Source organism: Rana temporaria, chromosome 3 (assembly GCF_905171775.1).
Source record: "Rana temporaria chromosome 3, aRanTem1.1, whole genome shotgun sequence".
NCBI classification, from domain to species: Eukaryota; Metazoa; Chordata; class Amphibia; order Anura; family Ranidae; genus Rana; species Rana temporaria.
In genome coordinates this window covers 40,140,374-40,165,443 of record NC_053491.1, presented here as the reverse complement: position 1 = coordinate 40,165,443, position 25,070 = coordinate 40,140,374, and the positions used below count along the sequence as shown (strand labels likewise).

At 41.6% G+C, this 25,070-nt stretch overlaps 1 protein-coding gene across 1 annotated transcript in view; it reads right to left on the bottom strand.

Annotated features, from left to right (window-relative positions):
* WDR93 (WD repeat domain 93) overlaps positions 1–25,070 on the bottom strand; it is a 130,267-nt gene that overhangs the window by 41,837 nt on the left and 63,360 nt on the right. Inside the window, exons 9-10 of the mRNA XM_040342418.1 lie at positions 12,483–12,550; positions 11,669–11,755 (exon numbers count right to left, since the gene is read on the bottom strand). Coding sequence (XP_040198352.1) covers positions 11,669–11,755; positions 12,483–12,550 — 155 coding nt within the window. The remainder of the gene's footprint in view (positions 1–11,668; positions 11,756–12,482; positions 12,551–25,070) is intronic.

Below are 25,070 nucleotides of genomic sequence, written 5' to 3'. Positions count from 1 at the left end.
GGTCGTTTTTTACAAGACATAAAACGACGTTTTCCCCCACACACTGTCAATTAAAGTGACGTTTTTAAAAACGTAGTTTTTTTTCATCACATAAAGTGATGGTGTGTACGGGGCATTAGGAATGATTTAAGGCAAGAATTATTGTTGCCACATAAAGCTGGATCTTTCCCTAGTTTTAGGAGTACTGCAAATGTGTGATTATAATAGACCTGTTTTCAAGATTGCATTAAATGTTATGCCGCGTACACACCATCACTTTATGTGATGAAAAAAAGCGACGTTTTGAAAAACGTCAATTAAAATGACCGTGTGTGGGGGAAAACGTTGTTTTATGTCTTGTGAAAAACGACAAAAGAAAATTGAAGCATGCTTCAATTTTTTGTGTCGTTTTTTGTGTCAATTAAAATGATAGTGTGTGGGAAAAACGACGTTTAAAACAAAATTTTTAAACCCGCGCATGCTCAGAAGCAAGTTATGAAGCTAGCTTCAATGGAAAAGAGTGCTGAACGTAACCGCGCTTTGCTAGAGCATTTTGAAAAAATGATGGTGTGTAGGCAACGTCGTTTTTGAAAATAACGTTACAAAAACGTTGTTTTATTTCATGATTTAAAACGTTGTTTTTTTCATCACATAAAGTGATGGTGTGTACGCGGCATTATTGTCAGTACAGCGGTTTTAGTGTCCGAAGGTTTTATAGAATTTTGAAGTTTGTCCACCTGGGCCAGGGCTTTTGCCTTTTAATAAGGTGGCAATGGTTGTATCGACCTCTTCCCCAAAAATGGGTTCTTCCAACCCATTTACTGTGTGCTTCAGTAAGGTGATCAATGCTGTTTCAATGATATTTGCCAGTTTTTTGTGTTAAGGGAACTATGTTAAAGGGTTTCATAAAGTGAATAAATAGTGTTTGCAAAATCTATCGGTTTATTGAGTTTAGTTCCTTGTCCGTTTTAAATCATGAAAATAATTGCCTGTAGAAAAATGATAAATGTTTTTTCAATTCTTTTTTTTACAAATAAATGTGTCAAGTAGGGTGTACATTTGTATTCAGTCCCCCTAAGGCTCCATTCACACCTCGGTGTATTGTCGCCTGTAGCGCGACGCTATTGCAGCCTGCAATACGCTGGAGGGGTGATTTTACATTGTCGGCTATGAAGATGGTTCACATCTCCACGCCGAACGCCGAAGTGCCGAAGCTCAAAACAAGTCCCGGACCTTTTTTTCAGGCGGCTTTCGGCGTTCGGCCATAGCCGACAATGTTGATCACCCCTTCTGTGTATGTTACCGCGGCGTATTTTACTGCGTTTTGTCGCGGAAAATCGCAGGACAAAACTCCGTAATTTGTCACGGCAAATCGCGGTAAAATACGCCGCGTTCAGGTGTGAATGCAGCCTAAGTCAAAACTTTATTGAACCACCTTTCACTGCAATTACAGCTGCAAGTCTTTTTGGGGATGTCTCTACCAGCTTTGCACATCTAGACAGTGACATTTTTGCCCATTCTTCTTTGCAAAATAGCTCAAGTTCTGTCTTGGATTGGATGGAGAGCATCTGCGAACAGCAATTTTCAAGTCTTGCCACAGATTCTCAATTGGATTCAGGTCTGGATTTTGACTGGGCCATTCTAACACATGAATATGCTTTGATCTAAACCATTCCATTGTAGCTCTGGCTGTATGTTTAGGGTCGTTGCCCTGCTGGAAGGTGAACCTCCACCCCAGTCTCAAGTCTTGAAGACTAACAGGTTTTCTTCTAAGATTGCCCCGTATTTGTCTCCACTTATCTTCCCATTAACACTGATCAGCCTTCCATGTCCCTGCTGAAGAAAAGCATCCCCACAACACAATGCTGCCACCACAATGTTTCACAGTGGAGATGGTGTGTTCAGGGTGATGTGCAGTGCTAGTTTTCTGCCACACATAGCGTTTTGCTTTTAGAGCACAAAGTAAAATTTTGGTCTCATCTGACAAGAGGACCTTTTTCCACATGTTTGCTGTGCCCCCCACTAGGCTTTTCACAAACTGCAAACAGGACGTCTAACGGCTCTTTCTTTCATCTCCTCCAGATTTCTGCATCTCCTCCAGAGTTACCATGGACCTCTTGGCTACTTCTCTGACGATTGCTCTCCTTGTCTGGCCTGTGAATTTAGGTGGACGGCCATGACTTGGTAGGTTTGCAGTTGTGCCATACTCTTTACATTTTCGGATGATGGATTGAACAGTGCTCCGTGAGATTTTCAAAGCTTGGGATATTTTTTTAAACCTAACCCTGCTCTAAACTTCTCCACAACTTTATCCCTGACCTGTCTGGTGTGTTCCCTTGGCCTTGATGCTGTTTGTTCACTAAGGTTCTCTAACAAACCTCTGAGGACTTCACAGAACAGCTGTATTTATACCGAGATTAAATTACACACAGGTGGACTCTATCTACTAACTAGGTGACTTCTGAAGGCAATTGGTTCCACTAAATTTTAGTTAGGGGTATCAGAGTAAAGGGGGCTGAATACAAATGCACTCCACACTTTTCCGATATCTATTTGTAAAAAATGTTGAAAACCATTTATCATTTTCTTTCCACTTCACAATTATGTGCAACTTTGTGTTGGTCCACGACATAAAATCTCAATAAAAACATTTATGTTTTTGGTTGTAACATGACAAAATGTGGGACATTTCAAGGGGTATAAATACTTTTTCAAGGCACTGTATGGAAGTACTGTCATGTTTATGGCCCTTGATCAAGTTTATAATAGCTTCCTCAGTCTCAGGAGTTTGCCTCCATGCCTTTGAAGAAGGCTTGTATTGTAGTTCTGTGGTATCAATCCTCAGATATATTGGGGTTGCTCGGACCACAGAATACTGCCACTGGAGATGGTAATATTTAGTGTCAAAGCATACTGACTATTTAAAAGCATGTCTAGTCTATGATAGGAATCATCTATCAGGGAGAAATAGGTATAGACTTTGTTTGGATGGGTTACCCTCCTGGCACCCACTAGCATGTTCTTATTTAGAACTTTTATAGGTGTGTTAAAGTGGAACTTCACCCAAAAGGGGAAGTTCTGCTCTTCCTCCTCCCACTCTTTTGACATATTTGGCACATATTTTTGGATCACTTCTGCTCGGATCACCATGGACAGCGGTTGTCCCCAACCGGTTCATGGCATATTGGAAGCCAGGCAGCGGAGCGGTGGGTGAGCAGTGGGCAAGCGAATGAGGCTCAATCTGTATTGGTGGCCGTCCAACCCCCTTCTCTTCTCTGTGCAGGAGCTTCCTTTAATAAAGACCGGTCCTTCTCTCTCTCTCTCTATCTATACTTTACCTGTTCTGAGATTCTTTAAGGAAAAGTGAAAAGGAAGTGGAGGGGTCCTGCACCTTTGGACATCTTCTTTAAGATGGGAACTTTGGCTCCCGAGATAGTGCACCTCCCTAGATGTCTATGTACCTCTGTTTGATAGGGTACAGTTATACACAAATTCAGTTATGTGAAATGTACTCATGATGTGTCTGAAACAAGCTCAATGTGACTGTACTGACTGTAATGTTGGGACCTTTCCCCTTGGTGTTATGCAATAAAAATCATATTTGAAAAAAAATAAAGACCGGTCACTGCTGCTCTCTCTCATTGTGCAGAGTGACTGGTCTTGTTTTCTGCAATTAGGCTGTAGTGTGTAGACCTGTTTGGTCCCTCTCACAGTTCTGTTATACAGACTATTTGTAGCACATTATAAATGTCACCACTACATTTACAAGGAAATACCTATGTATGCAAAGTTTTTTGGTGTGCATAAAGTCGATTTATATCTTTAGTGGTTATTGAGGAATATATTTAAATTAAAGTGTTTGTGCTCGGAGTTCAGCTTCAAAGTCTCCCTCCATCAAAATTATCCCCTCAGCATACTACACCAGATCTGAGAGGGCCACAGCCATCTTGGGAACACCCAGTAGACTATCATACTTGAGCCAATTTTAGATGGGATACAATTAACCTATCAGCATTCCTTTGGAGTGTACCAGAGTACTGTACCTGGAGAAAACCCACGCATGCAAAGAGAAAACAAGCAAACTCTATGCAGATAGTGTCCTGGTCAGGATTCAAACTGAGAAACCCAGTGTGCATTACAGAAGTGCTAAACACTAGGGGCCAGATTCACGTAGATCTGCGGCGGCGTAACGTATCTCATTTACGTTACGCCGCCGCAAGTTTTACGGGCAAGTGCTTGATTCACAAAGCACTTGCCTGTAAAGTTGCGGCGGCGTATCGTAAATCCCCCGACGCAAGCCCGCCTAATTCAAATGATCAGGGTAGGGGGCGTGGATCATTTAAATTAGGCGCGTTCCCGCGCCGAACCTAATGCGCATGCGCCGTCCCTAAAATTTCCCGACGTGCATTGCGCTAAATGACGTCGCAAAGACGTCATTGGTTTTGACCTGAACGTAATTGATGTCCAGCCCTATTCACGGACGAGTTACGCAAACGACGTTAGATTTCAAAATTTCAACGCGGGAACGACGGCCATACTTAACATAGGATACGCCACCTAGGGGGCATGTTTATCTTTACGCCGCATATCTCTTACAGAAACCGCGTATCTTTACTGCGACGGCCAAGCGTACGTTCGTGAATCAGCGTAACTACTCATTAGCATATTCTACGCCGACCTCAATGGACGCGCCACCTAGCGGCCAGCGTAAATATTGCGCAGGCCGTCGTATCTTAGGCATGTTTAAGTGTATCTCAGTTTGAGAATACATTTAGACATACGACGGGCTTAGATTCAGAGTTACGTCGACGTATCTACTGATACGCCGGCGTAACTCTTTGTGAATCGGGCCCTAAATCACTGTGTTGCTTATAGTAGTAACTCTAATTTGGGTAGACTGAATTTTTCAAGGAACTGTGATGGTCTCCTATGTTCTAAAAACACTACAATAAACAGTTAAATGAAATAAAATTCATTTCTTAAACACCTTTCTACAGCAGCGAGGGCACTTATCCCTGTCCTGTGGAAGAGTGATAGTCCTCCAAGAGCACAGTGGTTTGCTAGAATTGCAGAAATTCAACAGATGGAGAATCTTACTTTGATGCTTACCAAGATGAGAAATATCAAAAGATGTGGGCCCTGTACCTTGCATATAGGGGGGGCCTGGAGTAGATGGGTAAGAGGAAAGTACTGCTGGCTGGAGAGGAGGGGAAGGATCCCTTAATGAGGGTGTTCCCCCCCCCCCCCCGTATTATTTTTATTTTTCTTTCTATAATAGAAGGTATGTGTGGTTAAATAAAAAAAAAAAAAAAGAGGTCACATTGGGTCAATGAGCTGTGGAAAAGAGGTAACATAATATAGGATGTTAACGTAGTATGGGGATATAGTTGGATGGAAATATTAAAAGGATGTTATAAGAAGATATTATATGTTGATTATGAATTATAATGTGAGTTCTATGAAAAATAAAGAATTTATAAAAAAAAATTAAACAGTTAAATATAGTGTTGTGTAGGCGTTCGGTCTCAAGGGCCTGTTGCTTCAGGCAAGCCAAAAGCTGTAATATTATTGCAGAAATTACGTTTTTCTAGGTAGTCTATATCTAGGATTGCATAATCGATCCTACATTCCTGTTCCCCGTTAATGTGCTCAGTACATCTAGTCATTCTATTCTAGATATGTGTAAACACTTCTTTAATATGCCAAAGCTCTGCTTTGTTTGTGTGTGCCTACTTCTGAATATACCTTTGTCGCTTACGGGTAAGCGAATGCCGGACCAACATCTAAACCCCTTCAGCACGGATGAGTTCACATCTGTGTATACAGTTCTTATTTTCAGAGATTAAAAATTATGTTTTTTTTTTTCTCTAAAGGCCACAATTGTAATTCTTTGTCCTGTTTTCTTAATAAATCGTATATTTTTGTATATCCTGTCTATGCGAGTCTTTGCCGTACCATGAAAGTCCAAAGTTGCCTCAAAACCTCTGCTTTTTCTGATTTAAATGTCTGATGTTGTCTCTAACTTGTGTTGCCAAAGTGTCACGGTTCCTACCGTGCCGTGCAGACGGCCTCACGCCCCAAGTGGCTAAGGGTGGTATTGAACCTGGGACCTCTCTGTTGCTGCGTCAGTTCTTTGCCTCTGAAGCACTCCTCAGTTTGGTATTCTGCCTGCTTTCCATCTAAGCCTGGTTCTGAATGATGTGCTGATCGCCCTTCTCTGGATCTCCTTGCAATCTGCACCTGTCTCTCCTGGTTCAGCTGAGGCAGGTTACCCAATCAACTAGGGTATAAAACACTGCCTCACTCTGAGGGATTTGTCAGTTCATTGTTCTATCCTGTCATTGCCAAAGGTGCCTGTATTCTGTTTCAGCTACAAGACTGACTCCGGCTTCTGACCCTGGCTATGTTGATCGTTTATTCAGAATTCTGGAATCCCTGACCACGGCCTTACTTCGACTATCCTTTGGCAAATCCCTGTCAAGCCCCCGTGCACAGACTCACAGCCCAGGTAGCTTCTTACCTTGTTACCATTTGCTGTGTGTATTTGCAAGGGTGAGCAAACAACTCTGCATTATGGATCCCAACCAAGGTAAGCCCTTACACAAAGTTAGTACTTGGTCCTCTGGATGTGCAGCAGTTTGCGATGTCAGTGATGGAATCTTAGGACTGTTCCCACTGAAAGTCATGGAGTAAGTTTTAGATCAGTGGAAGTTGGTGCTTCCTTTTTTGGGGGGGTGGCAAACAATTAGGAGCCGGGTGCATTGATTAGGGGGGCAGTGCCCCTAATTGAGTGGCCATCACTGTTTTGGATGCAGTATCATTCACCGCTATCTTGTCCAGTGTAAATGGTGGCTGTAACCATGTAAAGAACTCTAATTCTGCCCTGTGGACCACCAGACAGCTAACAGGATGCAATTGTACCGTAAGTAGAATAAATGATTTCTGGGTATATAAAGGCGGCCATAGACAGTTCGAACCTCAGCCGGTTCAGCAGGGAACGGCTGAGATTCGAACCATGTATGGGCTGGCTAAATGTACTCAAGTTGATCCATCGATCAGCCTGGGTACAACCAGCATGTTAGATTTTACATGCGATTATTGCTAGCAGATACAGTATTATAGCTAGCACTAATCACTGTGTTCTCCCAGCAGGAATGGCACCCCCCCCCCCCCCACCGGGAGAAGACAATAGCTCAGCAGGAGGCATTCCCCCATCACGACAGACTGTCGATTTTTCTTTCCTGCAACTTTCCTGAGAATAGATACATCTATGACCGGCTTAAAGCCATAGTTTAGCATTTTCTACCCACTGTTCCTGCTATCTTTCGGTAATTGCAGACTTGTGGTGTACCTTTAATTGAATCATCCAGCCTGATGCCAGCTACCTTTCGTAAGTATTTTATGCACAGAAGATCAATCAGGTCAGTGTTTGTCAGCATTATTACCGCACAAGCTCCATGGTTTGTGGCCATGTCTGTGATGTATGCCCTAATATATACAGGAGAATATATTTGATATTGCACTTGGTACACTTGCAATTAGCATCCACAAGGCCTCCTTTGAACTTCAAACATCTTTGTATGCTCACTGCTGGGACTTCTGTGCCACAACATTACTACCAACTTCCACAAGGAATATACATTGTCAACACCCAACCATTAAAGAGCAACTGTACTTTTATGGTAAATTCTACTCCTGAACTAACCTATGCAAACACCCCCAACCCCAACCTATTATTTATCTTCTTTACCTATGGAGTTGTGTCTATCTGCACTGTTTACTCTTCTTCATGCAGTAATTCTTTTCTGATAACTGCTGCATTTGCAAAGGGTAACCGCATTTGTATAGGGCACTTCTGGGATACAGCACCAGTGTCCAGAAAGGCCTCCTACAAGCCTGTGACGTCTCGGTGCACATGTCTGTGACGTCTCGGTGCACATGTCTGTGATGCCTATGTCGACTTCCTGATGACGCCTTTTGGTGAAATGCACTGAGGCCTCACTAGTGGCGGAAATACTGGGTAGCTGTACACCACAGCTACATGCCATGCTTTTTTATGGTTTTAATCTCATTCGCTATACCAGATGGTAGTCCTCCAGTGGATTTCCCTGTGCCTATTGTCCAGTCCAGGATTTTTTTCTGTATAGTGAACTTTTTTACCCTTGGAATAAAATACAAACAGTCTACACTGAGATCGTGTTTTCTGTTTTTTCATATCTGATCGGATTACTTACCACTCTGCTGGATCCATCCGCATCTTCTCTCCTATGCTGAGACCAAGCTGTTTTGAGCAGTTGGTAATGCTAATGGCCCAACCCATCTGATCGGATTACTTACCACTCTGCTGGATCCATCCGCGTCTTCTCTCCTATGGTGAGACCAAGCTGTTTTGACCAGTTGTTAACGCAAATGGTCCATCCCATCTGGTAAGGAAGCATTTCTCTTGCTGGTGGAGGTTATATCACTTTCTTTTAAAGAGTTTTTGCTGTATCACTGGGTGTCAAATCTTTAGTTACTTTTATATGGACTTTCATTGTGCTGCACTTACATATTTTTTTTAATTTGCTACATTTGAGGTCGTGGTTACCTTTTTTTTTGTTCAGCTTGCAATATTTTTAGTTTAACTGTATTATTTGTGCGCTGATTGTTGCTCTTATTGTTTACTGCATTTACAGACTGATTTTACAGTTGTGGGTTTGGTAACACTTTAATGCAGTTTGGTAACACTTTAATGCAGGGCCAATAAAGACTCCACATGTAATCTTATATCGTTAATCCCTATGCGGGGACACTGTTGTTAAAAGAAACACATTCTTTCAATACCATGATGTTATTATTTGCCACAAAACAGTAAACTAGTTTCAAGTTTTATAACTTGGCTGTGCTCTCTGAATGAGCTGTCTAAAGAAAAATCCGGCAAACATTTTTGTACAAGGAACAATGGTTCGATTTACACAAAGTGTGTACAACAATGTTCAACAGCCGAGGCAGACCACTCAAATGAGGCAGACCCACTACGAAAAACTGCACAATATTATTAAAGGGGTTGTAAAGGTTTAATTTTATTTATTTTTTTAAATAACAAACATGTCATACTTGCCTCCACTGTGCAGTTGTTTTGCACAGATTGGCCTGATCCTTGTCTTCTGGGGTCCCTTGGCGGCAGTTTCGGCTCCTCTCTGCAAGAACTAACCCCCCCTGGGAAGCACTCTCCCAAGGGGGTTAGCTTGCGGGTGTGCTCCCATGTGATACACTCGGCCCCGCCCCCCAGCGCAGTGTCATTTGATTGACAACAGCGGGAGCCAATGGCTGTGCTGCTATCAATCATCCAATGAAGAGCCCGCAAGAGCTGGGGGAAAGCAACGCGGGATCGCGCCCACATTGATTCGGGGCTCAGGTAAGTAAAACGGGGGCCGAAGAGTGAAAGGTGTTTTTTCACCTTCATGCATAAGATACATGAAGGTGAAAAAACACGAAGCTTTACAACCCCTTTAACAATAATATAATCTATGTAAAATGTTCCTACATCAAAACAAAAAATGCCTTTGTCATATGAGATTTTTCGTACAATGAGAAGCACCCTCGGGTTCGACCAACTGTGAACAACCGAGGAAAACTGGACGATCGCTCATCCAATTTTTCTATATTGTGTACCCTACTTAAATCTCAGGACTGGATGGACAGGTAAATGGCTCTCATATTTGCATTTCAATGGTGTATTAAGCTGTTTGCCTTGAATTCAGATTTAAAGTATAATTAGAAGCAAAACTTTTTTTTTTTAGCTTTGGTTAGAATGGAGGTAGATTAGAACGTTTGTCAGTTTTAATGGTTGTCTGTGTACCCATTAGTGAGATTCACCCTCTTATGCCGCATACACACCATCACTTTATGTGATGAAAAAAAACTACACTTTCTGTGAAGTAAAAAATGACGTTTTTGAAACTTCAATTTTCAAAGACGAAGTTGCCTACACACCATCGTTTTCTCACAATGTTCTAGCAAAGTGAGGTTACGTTCCACCACGTTTTTCCATTGAAGCTTGCTTCATAAGTAGCTTCTGGGCATGCGTGCATGAAAAAACGTCTTAGAAAACGACGTTTTTTGCTACACACGGTCAATTTCTGTGAAGTAAAAAGTGCACTTTTGAAAAACGACACATAAAATTGAAGCATGCTTGAATTTTTTTTGGTCGTTTTTTTACAAGACATAAAATGACGTTTTCCCCCACACACGGTCAATTAAAGTGACGTTTTTGAAAACGTCATTTTTTTCCATCACATAAAGTGATGGTGTGTACGCGGCATTAGGCTGGGTTCACACCTATGTAAATTTTCCCTGCATCCAATTCGCATAGCAGGAGATTGTGACCGACTCTCTATGGAGCCGATTTACACATCTCTGGTGCGGCTCCGGTGTGAATTGCACAGAAGTCCTGAGCATCTTTTGGTCCATTTCAGTTCTGAATTCAGTCAAAAATTTGGGCTTAAATTGGACCTGAAATGGTGAATGGAGACTCATCAAACCCAGCCTTAATCTGTTCTGTTTACCTTTATCACTAAAAGTAAAAGAAAATCCCAAATTTTGGGTTGTCCCCAGAAAAGTAGTGGAGAGGAAAACATCCAATGGAGACACTAGTTCTGGTGACCTGGGGGCCCCCAAGAGATTCCCTTAATTTGCAGGGATTTCCTCTGACTTCCTGTTTTGGCTATAGAACAGGAAGTGAAGGCAAATTCCCCTAATGTGACAAAGAGCTCAAAAAACCTTAGGCCTCGTACACACGACCGAGGAACTCGTCGTAAAAAAGACACCTCGTTTTCCTCGACAAGTTACTTGTTAGGCTTGTCGAGGAACTAGATTCCACTGGCACAACCCTTGGGGCTGCTTTTGCTAATCTCATGTTACTGCGTGTTAAGTAAAAGTTTGGTGAGAGACAATTTGCACTTTTCAGACTGTTACAGCGTGACAAATGTGCTATCTCCATTACAAACGCTACTTTTACCGAAGGTGCGCTCCCGTCTCATACTTTATTCTGAGCATGTGTGGGTTTCTTAGCATACACACGAACGTGTTTCTCGTCGAAAACCAGCCCAACGAGGAACACGACGAGGAAATTGAGACTCCCGTCGAGGAAAAGGAGAACTTGTTCTCTTTTTTCCTCAATGAAAAACATACACACGACCGTTTTCCTCGGCAAAAAAGCTCTGCCACCAAGTTTCTTGATGGATCCTATCGAGGAAAAACGGTCGCGTGTACGAGGCCTTAGAGGGGTTATATCCCTCCCTTCCTCTACCCAAAATGGGGAAAAAAAAATGTTTTACCTATAGTTCTACTTTAAGTTCATTCACTGTTAGAATTTTGCATGATTGTAGCGGAATCTATGAAAACCTATACTAGTATCAGACTGACCATTAACATATTACTATGTTACAGTTATATAATTACATATTTTTTATCCAATATTTTATTGGCATATCATTGGGCTATTATTATATTGTTATCATTATCTAATAATTTAGCATATTATTATGTAATTTGTATATTTGTAGCTTCAGTGAACCAGAAAAACTTGGTGTTGAAAAACAAAGCCCTTATATTTGAGGAAGTTTAGCAGTAAAGCACAATACATATTTTTATATTATATTCTTTTCTAATCCAGCAAACTGTTATAGTTATTCAAAAAAGTATTTACCTGCCTTATCCTTAATAGATTTGGCCAGTTGGTAGATGAAGAAATTGTGGCATCCACTCCAGTGCACACTTATGGCATTAGGTACAGCTAAAGAAGGATAAATAAATGTGTTTTAAGCATAATGTTATTATCAGAATATTTTATACTGTATATACAATGCCGTCTAAAATTATTTGCCCCCTTTGTAATTTATTTATTTTTTTACATATTTGTCACACTTAAATGACTCAGATCATCGAACAAAAATGTATCATTACACAAAGATAACCCGAGTAAATACAAAATGCAATTTTTAAATGATGTTTAATTTATTAAGGCAAAAAAGCTGCCCAAACCTGCCTGACTTTATGTTTCCGAGCATGCGTGTTTTTTTCAGTCGGAAAAGCATACAGACAAACGTTTTTCCTTCTAGGATTTTTTCCTGGCGGGAAAAAAGATCCTGCTCTTTTTTTTTTCCGGTCGTGTGTACGGGGCATAAGAAGGCAGTCCGGCACACACCGATGCAGGTGTGTATGGATCACATTTTTACAGCGTTTTTACCAGTCTTGCCCACCACAGTCCCAACGCAAGACAAGGTAAAAAGCCTTGTTCCCGGTCATGCCAGGTCACACTGGCATACAACATATTTGGCCAATAGAAGTTGTGACATTTCAATACGTTTGCACACAAAAAAATAATATAAACAATTAAATGCTCCAGGACTGGCACGGCACTGCTCCTCCCAGTTTATACCAGCGCTTGTGCATTTAATATTGTGGCTGGTGTGAATGAGCCCTTAGTGTTACACTCTTATATAGTACAAATAAACACTTACCTGACTGCATTGTTTCTGAATCATTGTGCAGTATTTTATTAGGTTGAAGAATATGAAACATGGTGTGCCTGAAAAAAAAACCCAGAAAGATTATTTCACATGTGCATCAACGTGGAATGAACACAGGAATTTAAGTAATACGTGTAAAAGAGGTAAGCTTGATGTAAGCAATCCTTCCCCTGTAGTGTAGGTACAGGCAAAACTTTTATTCTAGTTTTGGATAGAGCAGGAAGAGTTGCTGTCTGTGTTTCCGCTGTGGAATAACACACTCTTTATTTGTTGCGGTGACCATTGTCACAGAGACAAAAAGATATGGGAACTCCAAAATTTTAAGAGATGTGACCAGAACAGAAGGTGAAGGGGTACAGTGCCTCGAAAAAGTATTCATACCCCTTGACATTTTCCACATTTTGTTATGTTACAACCAAAACCGCAAATGTAATTTATTGGGATTTTAAGTGAAAGACCAACACAAAGTGGCACCAGGGGTCAAGTCCTAAGGAAAAAAGTGTGGGAACTCCCACCTAAGATCCACTCCCCCACCAAAAAAAACCCAAAGATGATACGTTCATATGCATAATTACTAAACGGCATGTTTTTTTTTTTTCCGATCCACCGTACCTTAGTAATCCATTCCTGTATATGGATTCATCGGGTAGTGTGCGGGTATTCCGTCACTTCCTCGATGCCGCAATGTCTCCTGGGAGCTTTCGTCATGCTTCTTTCTAAATCCCGCGATAACTCGCGGCAGACCTCCGCAATGTCTCCTGGGAACAATGACAAAAGCTCCCAGGAGACATTGCGGCATCGAGGAAGTGACGGAATACCCGCACACTACCTGATGAATCCATATACAGGAAGCGGCCAGTAACAAAGGATTACCAAGGTTCGCCTGCCCCTGACAGTGACTCGAGCTGGGCATCGCCTCTTAGTGAAGGATTGGCTCGGGCGGCTCGGCTGTTCTCAGCTGCTCTAGTCCTGCAAAGGGAACTGCGTTCCTGCTGTGAAAAAAGTGCAGGAACTCCGTTCCCGCAGGACTTGAGCCCTGAGTGGCACATAATTGTGAAGTGGAAGAAAAATGATAAATGGTTTTCAAAATGTTTTACAAATAAATAAATATGTGAAAAGTGTGGTGTACATTTGTATTCAGCCCCCCTGAGTCAATACTTCATAGAACAGCCTTTCACTGCAATTACAGCTGCAAGTCTTTTTGGGGATGTCTCTACCAGCTTTACACATCTAGAGAGTGACATTTTTGCCCATTCTTCTTTGCAAAATATCTCAAGCTCTGTCAGATTGAATGGAGAATGTCCATGAACAGCAACTTTCAAGTCTTGCCACAGATTCTCAATTGGTCTGGTTTGGACTTTAATTGGACCATTCTAACACATTAATATGCTTTAAACCAGGGGTCTCCAAACTGTGGCCCGAGGGCCAGATGTGGCCCTTTGCTAGCCTTTATGCGGCCCTTGGGGCACTATTCCTCCAACTTATATGAGGCACTATTCCTCCCACTGATACCAACAAGAGGGCACTATTTCTTCTACTATATCAATGAAGGAATACTGGGCCAGATTCACAGAAGAGATACGACGGCGAATCTCCTGATACGCCGTTGTATCTCTGTGTTACGGCCGTCCTAACTATGCGACTGATTCATAGAATCAGTTACGCATAGATAGCCCTAAGATCCGACAGGTGTAATTGAATTACACTGTCGGATCTTAAGGATGCAATTCTAGGCCGGCCGCTAGGTGGCGAGGCCATTGCGGTCGGCGTAGAATATGCAAATGACTAGTTACGGCGATTCCCGAACGTCCGCGCTGCCCGTCGATCTAACTTTACGTTGTTTCCGTCGAGTTACGCCGTGTAAAATTAGGGCCGAGCCCTAGTTGTTCTAAGCCATGTTAAGTATGGCCGTCGTTCCCGCGTCGAAATTTAAAAAACCACGTCGTTTGCGTAAGTCGTCTGTGAATGGCGCTGGACGCCATTTACGTTAACGTCTAAACAAATGACGTCCGTGTGACGTCATTTAGCGCAATGCACGTTGGGTAATTTACCCGACGGAGCATGTGCAGTACGTGAACCTGCCCGCCCCATTTGAATTGGTCGGGCTTGCGCCGAGCGCATTTACGTTACACCGCCGCAAGTTTACAGGTAAGAGTTTTGAGAATCAGGCACTTACGCTGTAAACCTGCGACGGTGTAACGTAAATCAGATACGTTACGCTGCCGTGGAGCAACGTAATTCTATCTGAATCTGGCCCACTATTCCTCCTCCTGATAGGGGTCCTACTACTCCTCCTATTGACCACCAACCCTGAGGCCACATTTATTCTCACTGGAGCTGGGTCCAGGACATTTACTGCCCCCCGCTGGCCACAATCCGGCCCTCCTTAAAGTTTGAAGGACAATAAAGTGGCTCTTTGTTTGAAAAGTTTGAAGACCCCTGCTTTAAACTAAACCATTGCATTGTAGCTCTGGCTGTACGTTTAGGGTTACTGTCCTGTTGGAAGGTGAACCTCCGCCCCAGTCTCAAGTCTTTTGCAGACCCTAATGCCGCGTACACACGATCGGCAATTCCGACCATGTGTGGGCTCCATAGAACGTTTGCTGTCGGAATATCCGACAACAAAAATTTAAGAGCTGGTTCTCAAATTTCCCGACAACAAAAGTTCTTGTCGGAAATTCCAATTGTCTGTATGCAATTCCAATGCACACAAATCCACGCATTCTCAGAATCAAACAGAAGAGCTCTGTATGCAATACAAGTTTGAGCCTACATTCCGTCAGAAAAAAATCCACGGTTTTGTTGTCGGAATTTCCGATCGTGTGTATGCGGCATTACAGGTTTTCTTCTAAGATTTCCCTGTATTTGGCTCCATCCATCTTCCCATCAACTCTGACCAGCTTCCCTGTCCCTGCTAAAGAAAAGCATCCCCACAACATGATTGGTCTCATCTGACCAGAGCACCTTCTTCCACTTGTTTTCTGTGTCCCCCAACATGGCTTCTCGAAAATTGTAAACAAGTCTTCTTATGGCTTTCTTTCAAAAATGGCTTTCTTCTTGCCACTCTTCCATAAAGGCCAGATTTGTGGAGTGCACGACTAAGGCCCCGTACACACAAGAGGATCTATCCGCTGGAATTTATCCGCGGACCGGTTTCAGCGGATAGATCCCCTGGTGTGCACGATCCAGCGGATATTTTTCCCCGCAATGGATTTCCAGCGGATACAAATTTCTTAGCATGCTATGAAATCTATCCGCTGGAATCCAGTCCAGCGGATTGATCCGCTGGTCTGTACAGACACAGCGGATCAATCCGTCTGATTACATCCCTCGCATGCGTCGTAATGATTCGACGCATGCGTGGAATTCCTTATATTACAGCGTCGCGCACGTCGCCGCGTCATCATCGCGACGACGGCGCGTCACGTCACCGCGGAGGGAATTCCGCAGGGATTTTGATCTCATGGTTAGTACAACCATGAGATCAAAATCCGCCAGAGGATTTATCCCCGGAAACGGTCCTCCGGACCGTTTCCGCGGATCGGTCCTCTCGTGTGTACTAGGCCTAATAGTTCTGTGGGCAGATTCTCCCACCTGAGCTGTGGATCTCTGCAGCTCCTCCAGAGTTACCATGGGCCTCTTGGCAGCGTCTCTAATTATTGCTCCCCCTACTCGGCCTGTCAGTTTAGGTGGACGGCCATGTCTTGGTAGGTTTGCAGTTGTGCCATACTCTTTCCATTTTCAGATGATGGATTGAACAGAGCTCCGTGAGATGTTCAAAGCTTGGGATATTTTTTTATAACCTAACCCTGCTTTAAGCTTCTCCACAACTTTATCCCTGACCTGTCTGGTGTGTTCATTGGCCATCATGATGCTGTTTGTTCACTAAGGCTCTAACATACCTCTAAGGCAGCGTACACACGGTCGATCCAAACCGATGAGAATGGTCCGACGGACCGTTTTCATCGGTTCACCGATGAAGTGGCCTGATGGTCTGATGTGCGTACACACAATCAGTTCAAAAACCGATCGGGTCAGAACGCGGTGACGTAAAACACACAACGTGCTGAAAAAAACGAAGTTCAATGCTTCCAAGCATGCGTCGACTTGATTCTGAGCATGCGCAGGTTTTGAACCGATGCTTTTGTGTACTAACCATCGGTTTGGACCTATCGGTCAGCGGTCCATCGGTTCGATTTTAAAGCAAGTTCTAAAATTTTTGACCGAAGGACAACGAACCGATGGGCCGTACACGCGGTCGGTTTGGACCAATGAAACTGGACTTCAGGCCGTTTTCATCGGTTTGGACCGTGTGTACGCGGCCTAAGGGCTTCACAGAACAGCTGTATTTATACTGGGATACAATTACACACAGGTAGACTCTATTCACTAATTAGGTGACTTCTGAAGCAATTGGTTCCACTAGATTTTAGTTAGGGGTATCAGAGTATAGGAGGCAGAATACAAATGCACTCCACACTTTTCAGATATTTATTTGTAAAAAAATGTTGAAAAATATTTAATCATTTTCCTTCCACCTCACATTTATATTCCACTTTGTGTTGGTCTATCATAAAATCCCAATAATATACATTTAAGGTTTTGGTTGTAACATAGCAATTAACTTTATAACTAAGTAAGGGTAAGGGTAAGGGTAACAACTAAGGGCCAGATTCTGGTACAATTGCGGCGGCGCAACGTAACCCGTTTACGTTACACCGCCGCAAGTTTTCAGTGTAAGTGCCTGATCCACAAAGCACTTACCTGTAAACTTGCGGCGGTGTATCGTAAACACGTCCGGCACAAGCCCGCCCAATTCAAATGGGGCGTGTACCATTTAAATTAGGCGCGCTCCCGCGCCGGACGTACTGCGCATGCTCAGTTTTGAAATTCCCGCCGTGCTTTGCGAGATGTGACGTAATTTTTTTGAATGGCGACGTGAGTTACGGCGTATTCCCGGACGTCTTACGCAAAACAAAAAAAAATTTCAATTCAAAGCGGGAACGACGGCCATACTTTAACATGGCTCGTGTAAAGTTAAGGCATGTAAAATCATGACTAACTTTGCAACGGGAAAAAATTACTAGCGACGACGTAACGAACGCGGAAACCGTCGTGGATCGCCGTAAATGCTCATTAGCATACCTGACGCAGGAAAACGATGCAAACTCCACCCAGCGGCGGCCGAGGTATTGCATCCTAAGATTCGACGGTGTAAGACAATTACACCTGTCGGATCTAAGAGCTATCTATGCGTAACTGATTCTTTTTTTTTCATTCAAATTTATGTTTATTTTCAATAAAAGTACATACATTTGTACTAAAACAGCAGTATACAATTTAGTAATACACAGTAAGTAATAAATCCAATGCATTGTTTTACATAGAAGGTGTTCTTGTCATAGAAACTGACTATCTTATACAGCCATATCATATGCTATCACCATACGGTGAGAGTATAACAGATTGTAATAGATAATAGAAAAGCTAGGTATAACCAATAATTTATAATTAAATAAATAAAAGGATATTTCCATATATTATATAATTCCTTAGACTTATTGTTGTCACACAATAAAAAAAAAAAAACCCCATGTGTGTACTGGGTTTAAATTCATGGAACGAACAAAGGGCAGGATTTCTGTATAACCAAGACCTCTCTGACACCCCCACTGGGAACAGTCTGTGTCCAAGAGGTTAAGCAAACCTTTAAATCCCCCTTTCCTCCCTCCAACAACTATCACCAATACCCACCAGTAACTGTAAATATATATTTTCAATACCCTTAACATACCTAACATCCCCAAAAATTTGGTGGAATCTTTAGATAACTCAAACATAGGCTAATACAAATGTTTATATATATCTTTTTTTTTTTTTTTTTTCTAAACATAACACTCTGAGAGTGAGAAATAACAAGGATGTTATCCTCGTGTAAAAAAAAAATTATCAAATCAAATAACAATCAATGAAAAGAGAAAAAGAGAAGAAAAGAAAAATAAAAAGAAGATCAGGGGAAAGTAAGAGGAAAAAGAGATGGCAGCCTGCCTGCCAACGAACAACATCGTCTTATGGATATAAATATCACCACAGCCTTTATGGGATAAAAGATATTCCCATAAATTTCATCCACGGTTCCCATATTTCATGGAAAAGAGTAGACATATCCAACATGGAACAGACCCTCTTTTCTTGTTCCATAATCCATGTAACCTTTTGTTTCATATACCGGATGGAGACAGTAGATTTTTTCCACGCAGCTGCAATTGTGATCCTGGCACCTGTCAGAATGTATAGGATGAGTTTTCTAGTAACCTTTGAGGTTTGGGGTAACATCCCGTGAAGTAAAGCGATAGTGGGGGATTGATGCAAATTACAGCCTGTAACACGTCTTATTATGTTGAACACCTTATTCCAGTATCCACGTATTTTGGGACATTCCCACCATATATGTACCATAGACCCCAATCCCTGACAACCTCTGAAGCAAAGGGGCGAAGTTGACGGATACATGGAAGCCAGTTTAACGGGAACCAAATACCACCTAGTATAAATTTTTACATTAGCCTCTACAAGGGATATATTCACATATCCTTTAATGGATCTAGTATAATTACTGCACCAGTCAGATAAATCCCAGTTGATATTAAGTTCCCTTTCCCAGGCCAGCATATGAGGTAATTTGGTGCAGTTATTAGCAAGCGATTGATATATGATTGAAATATTCCCCTTCCTGATTAAACCCTGATCACAATTACTTTCATAAGGTGTCAATAGTCCAGATATCGAGTCACTATCCCATAGGCTTTGTGCATAGTCATGTAGTTGAGAAAATCTTAATTTTTCTGAGACAGGAAGACCTAGCTTGTCAATGAAGTGTTGTTCAGGAAGTGGACCCGAGCGCGAAAAAAAAACGGCCTATACGATACAACCCTTTGTCATGCCACCATTTGAACGAATCTACTTCAATTTTAGAAATAAAGAGTGGGTCTAGAAAAACACTCGATAAAGGTCTGCCTTTAGAAATTAGAGAGGGATTGTTTTTAAGTGAGTCCCATAAAACAAAGGTTTGAGAAAGAGTCGGAGATAAAATAGAAGGCCTATTCTTGGTAGGACTCCACATTAACTCCTCTATCGTTAGATTCGGGGTCGCCTGCTCTTCTATATCTAACCAGTCAGGGCGTTCATGTTTAAGAAAAGTTTCCGATAACTGTGCCAATCTTGCTGATTGATAGTACCATAATAAGTTGGGTACCCCCAGACCCCCCTGTTCAGGTAAGTTATAGAGAGTGCGAGATGGAAGGCGTGGACCCTTATTGTTCCAAATAAACTTGATAATCTTTCCTTGAAAGTATTTTAGATGACTTTTAATTATCGGTATGGGTAATGATCTAAAAAGATACAAAAGCCTAGGGAGAAGAGTCATCTTAACCGAGTTAATTCTACCAATCCAACCTATATTCTGAGTCCCCCAATCTCTCAAATCTTTCTCAAGTTTTCTATACATAGGTGGATAATTGGCCAAATACAAGTTTTGGATGTTGGGGGTCAAGTATATACCTAGGTATTTGATATAAGAGGTGTCCCATTTGAATCCATAATTTTCCTTCAGTAGAGAAACTGTGGATTCAGAGAGAGAAACATTGAGGGCCCTAGACTTGGCCATATTTACAGTTAGACCTGAAACCATAGAAAATTTGTCTAAAAGAGAATATAATTCCGGAAGGGATGTAACTGGAGCGGTCAAAAACAGTAAAAGGTCATCTGCAAACAAGGCACATTTATGCTCCATTTTGGCACATCTAACTCCCCTGATGTTTGTGTTTTCACGAATGGCTATAGCCAAGGATTCCATAACTATTGCAAACACCAGGGGAGACAGAGGACAACCCTGCCTAGTACCCCTATGAATCTCAATAGGTTCCGAAAAAATACCCTGAAAGCGTATATTAGCTTTAGGGTGAGAGTAAAGTGCAGATAAGACTCCAAGAAATTTCGTACCAAACCCCCAACGTTTCATCACTTCTAACATGAATGGCCATGATACTGAGTCAAATGCTTTCTGTAGATCAATAGAAAGAAGCATTCCCCTTTGATTAGTATCACCAGTCCAACCCGAGTTCAAAATAGATATCAGATCCACAGCCCTCCTAACCTGATCAGGACCTTGCCTTCCAGCTATGAAGCCTACTTGATCTTTACTAACATACTGGCCAATGAAAGAGGACAATCTATTGGCCATTACCTTAGTGAGAATCTTAAGATCGTTGTTAATGAGGGATATAGGTCTATAGTTTTCCACCAGGCTATGGTCTTTTTCTGGCTTTGGGATAACCGAAATATAAGCTAAATTAAGTTGCCTGTCTATGGGAACTCCACCGGTCATGTGATTGAAAAATTTAACCATGTAGGGTGTTAAAATGCTCGAATATGTTTTATAATAAGCACTTGAAAACCCATCAGGGCCCGGGGCTTTATCTAATTTCAGGTTTTTAATTACTAACAATACTTCTTCAGCTGATATGGGAGACTCCATCATTTCTCTATGTATTTCAGTCAATTGAGGTAGGTTCAAATTGTCTAGAAAATCATCCATTCCCTCTGAAGAAGAATCGTCAGTGGATGCATAAAGCTTAGAAAAAAAATCATGAAAGGCCTCCATTATCTTCCTAGGATTCAGGGTAAGAGAACCATCAGACATCCTTATTTTAGGGAGAGATCGTGATTGAAACCTGGGAGAGAGTTTATGAGCTAGCATCGGGCCTATTTTATCTTTAAATTTATAGAAATTAGCTCCAGTCCATTTCATATCTTCCCCAGCTTTAGTGGTAAGTACCAAGTTTAGGGCTGATCTAGCTGCATCAAGTGCCTGAGTAGGAAAGTTAAGAGGATCAGATTTATGTTTTGTTACGGAGCTCTATATAGTTGTTTTCCAGCTTCCTTATGTCTATGTTTCTTTGTTTCTTGAGGCCAGCTGCCACTTGTATGATTTTGCCTCTGATAGAAGCCTTGTGGGCAGCCCACAGAGTTTCGGGGGACACATCTCCTGTATCATTATGCTTAAAGTATTCTAGAAGAGATTGCTCAATATCCTTCATTAGGGCAGGGTCCTTCAAAATAGACTTATTTAGTGTCCAATGAGACACTTTAGGAGAAGTGTCCTCTCTCCTCAGTGACAATAAAACCATCGAGTGATCTGACCAAGAAACATCAACTATGTGAGACTTAATGGCAGCTGGGACGTGATGGTTAGAGATTAATATATGATCTATACGCGAATAAGAATGGTGAGGGCTAGAATAGTGAGTATAGTCCTTAATTTTGGGGTTCAACTCCCTCCAGATGTCAGTTAATCTAGACTGATGTAGAATGCGTGCTACCTGTAGACTAAGTTTAGTCGGTCTGACGATTCCATTGTCAGAAGGTTTGGACTTATCCAATCCCGTGTCAAAAGCTAGATTAGAGTCTCCACCCATAAGAATGATCCCCTCCATAAATGGTCGGAGGGTGTCAAGCATCTGAGAGAAAAACTTTTTCTGACCTCTGTTAGGAGCATAATAAGAAATAAATGTGTATAGTCTGCCATCAAGGGTACCTTGTATCAATAGAAACCTACCTTCCGGATCTCCAAATTCTTTAGTCAAGTTAAAGTTACAGTACCTAGAAAACAAAATGGCCACACCCTTAGTTTTGTTTTCTGCTTTAGCTAGGTAAAACAATGGAAAGTGGGCATGCATAAAGGAAGGGTTGTATCGTTTAGGAAAGTGGGTTTCTTGAAGGAAAACCACATCTACACGGAGAGATTTGTATACTTGAAAGGCTTTGCGCCTCTTAACAGGAGAATTCAACCCCTGAGTGTTGTGAGTAACAACACTAAGGGGTTTAGATACATCATTCGATCCAGCCATAAGTCTTGTCGACATCTATGAACATGTAGGACCGTACAGATATCATCAATAGTCTCGCAAATACGAACAATGGCAGGCAGGCTGAAGAAACGAAGAGAGTAAGAAGAAGAAAGAAAAAGAAATGAAAAGGAGAGATAATAAGAAAAAAATAATATAGCACAATAAACTATTAGATCGTGCAAGGTCAATTCGTGACCCAGAATGGGGGAAGAGATTGATTCTCCTTCCCTCATTCAAACAAGAAATTTTTGCATAGTCCCAGAAAAGGACTATATTCTTACCCATTGGGTCGACAAATTGTCGACACAAGAGGTAAGTTGAGGTTCAGTACCTCACCGTCGTCAGTTGCCGACAAATAAAACATAACACCTTAAAACAAATTTTAGAAAAAAGGCATTTGTATCATAGGATGACCAAAAAAGAGGAGAAAAATCTAAATAAAAACAGCATTAAACTAGATATGTAATCTCAGAGTCTTCCCTTTTCTTTTTTAAAAAAAAAAAAGGAGAATCCGGGATAAAATTCATCTGAAGTAAAGAATAAGAAATACGTCCTGAGTAAGTCTATTCAATATTCAGGGTGTTTGGTCACTTCCAATTTTCCTGTATTTGACCTTGTTCCATGGATTCTGAGTCGGACTAGTAGGAGTGTTTCTCTTGGTAGATTGAACTGGAGATGGAGTAGTGTCCATAGCAGGTTCAAAAGAAATAATTTTTAGATCAAACAGAAGTCTTTCACCCTCTTGGAAACTATGGATCACATGGTTCCTACCATTATAATTGAATTTTAAGGCGAAGGGGAAAGCCCATTTATATTTGATGTTTTTGTTGATGAGGGCAGACAATAACGGTTTCATTGCTCTTCTTTTCTGAATGGTATATGGAGAAATGTCAGAGAATATTTGTATGGTATTACCTTGGTATTGAAGATTCTCCTGTTGTCTGGACCGTTTCATAATGTCCTCCTTGGTAGAGAAAAAATGAGGCTTGACCACCACATCCCTGGGTAAGCCATCTTTTCTTAGTGGGCCTAATGATCAATTTCTAATTTTATATCAGGCATAGATGGAAGGAGGATTTTCATAATGTCTCGTATTGCTGAATGAACGTCCAGAATGGACTCAGGTAGACCCCTAACCCTAAAGTTTTCTCTTCTTGACCTGTTTTCCAAATCATCAATTTTAGCCTGAGCGGCCTCTAGTTGTTCTTGTAGGAAGTGGATATGGTCATCATGTTGTTCAGTTTTCGAAACGTTAGTGTCCAATTTATGTTCCACCGAGTCAATCCTGTTGCCAAGACATTGGAAGTCTGCCCTAATATCTTTAGTAATTTTCTCAGCTGTAAGAGCTAGACCCCTTTCCATCATTTCAGAGATCCTATTATAGAGATCAGTAACATTGAAAGAAACTTCTGGAGCATTTTCAGCATTAGCAGTCACTTGTACAGGGTCATGTGAGGGAGGCACCACAGAAATCCCATGTTCTGCCATTGCGGGTATTATGCCCTCCCGAACTACAGATGAAAATAAGGCTGTAGTTGTAGATGAACCTAATAAAGGAGATGGTGAGGAGGACGGCACATGAGACGAGAACTGTTCTGTTAACTGAGGTTCCACTATAGACGCCTGAGGACCTGTAATAGGAGGGGTGTCCATATCAAGGAGACACTCTTTGATAATTGAGTTCTTATTTTTTTTTTTAACCTGTTTCCCCTTCATATATGAGAAGCGCTGTAAAGAAACCGTATCAGTATGAGTAAAGTTGCTTTATATTTTAGAATCTACAGTTCACTCCAATATCAGCTCCTATAGGTGTAGTAGACCTATAATTATCATCAGTTAATGGGCGTTAATTATGTGATCAGTCCAAACCCAGTTTTGAGCCTTTATAGCAAGTATTGTAAAAAGACCAGCTTCATAAAAACGCCTCAAATTACATATCATGCAGGTTTCATGTTAGCATATAGAATTGCAGCTCATGTCGACTAACATCAGACGGTGCGTTGAAACACCTCAGTAAATTCCCATAGTAGGGATAATCATAGGATAATCCTCAGTTTATAGAAAAGATAAATGTTTTCCAAGGTATTTCATCCAGTTCTGAGGTGATAATTTGACACCCCACGGGGTGAAAGGATCACTGTGTATACCTATACTTCTGTTAATATTATTAGTATGAATCCTTGTAGAATTCCGTTGTATGTCAGTGAATCTCCTATTTATCTGGAAAAAATCAAGGTCTCTGCTAGCCTTAGAACAATATGTTTGAATATTAGTCTCCCACATCCACGGTGTTGTAGATAGTATATTAATGACTTATATATGGCTCAGGGTTACCTTATTCTGAAGGCTAGTCTTTTATATGCAGATTTAATGAGGGAAAATTTTCAATTGCTGCAATATCTACCTCACTTTAAGTGTCCTGTGTCGGTATACTGGTAGGCCACAAGATGGCAACGTTACCTCAGCATCAGTAATACCATCTGCGTCATAGGGCCTCCTACTATGCAAACGAGTCCTTCCCCCAGTTTCAAGATGGAGTGTGTGATCCGGATATCACCCGCAGAGCGGAGGGCATCAGGTAAGGGTTTCACTACGATCGGAACTACAGCAATCCCTATTCCACCCGACCGTGTCTACTTAGGCCATATTATGGTGATTGTGCACCCGTGAG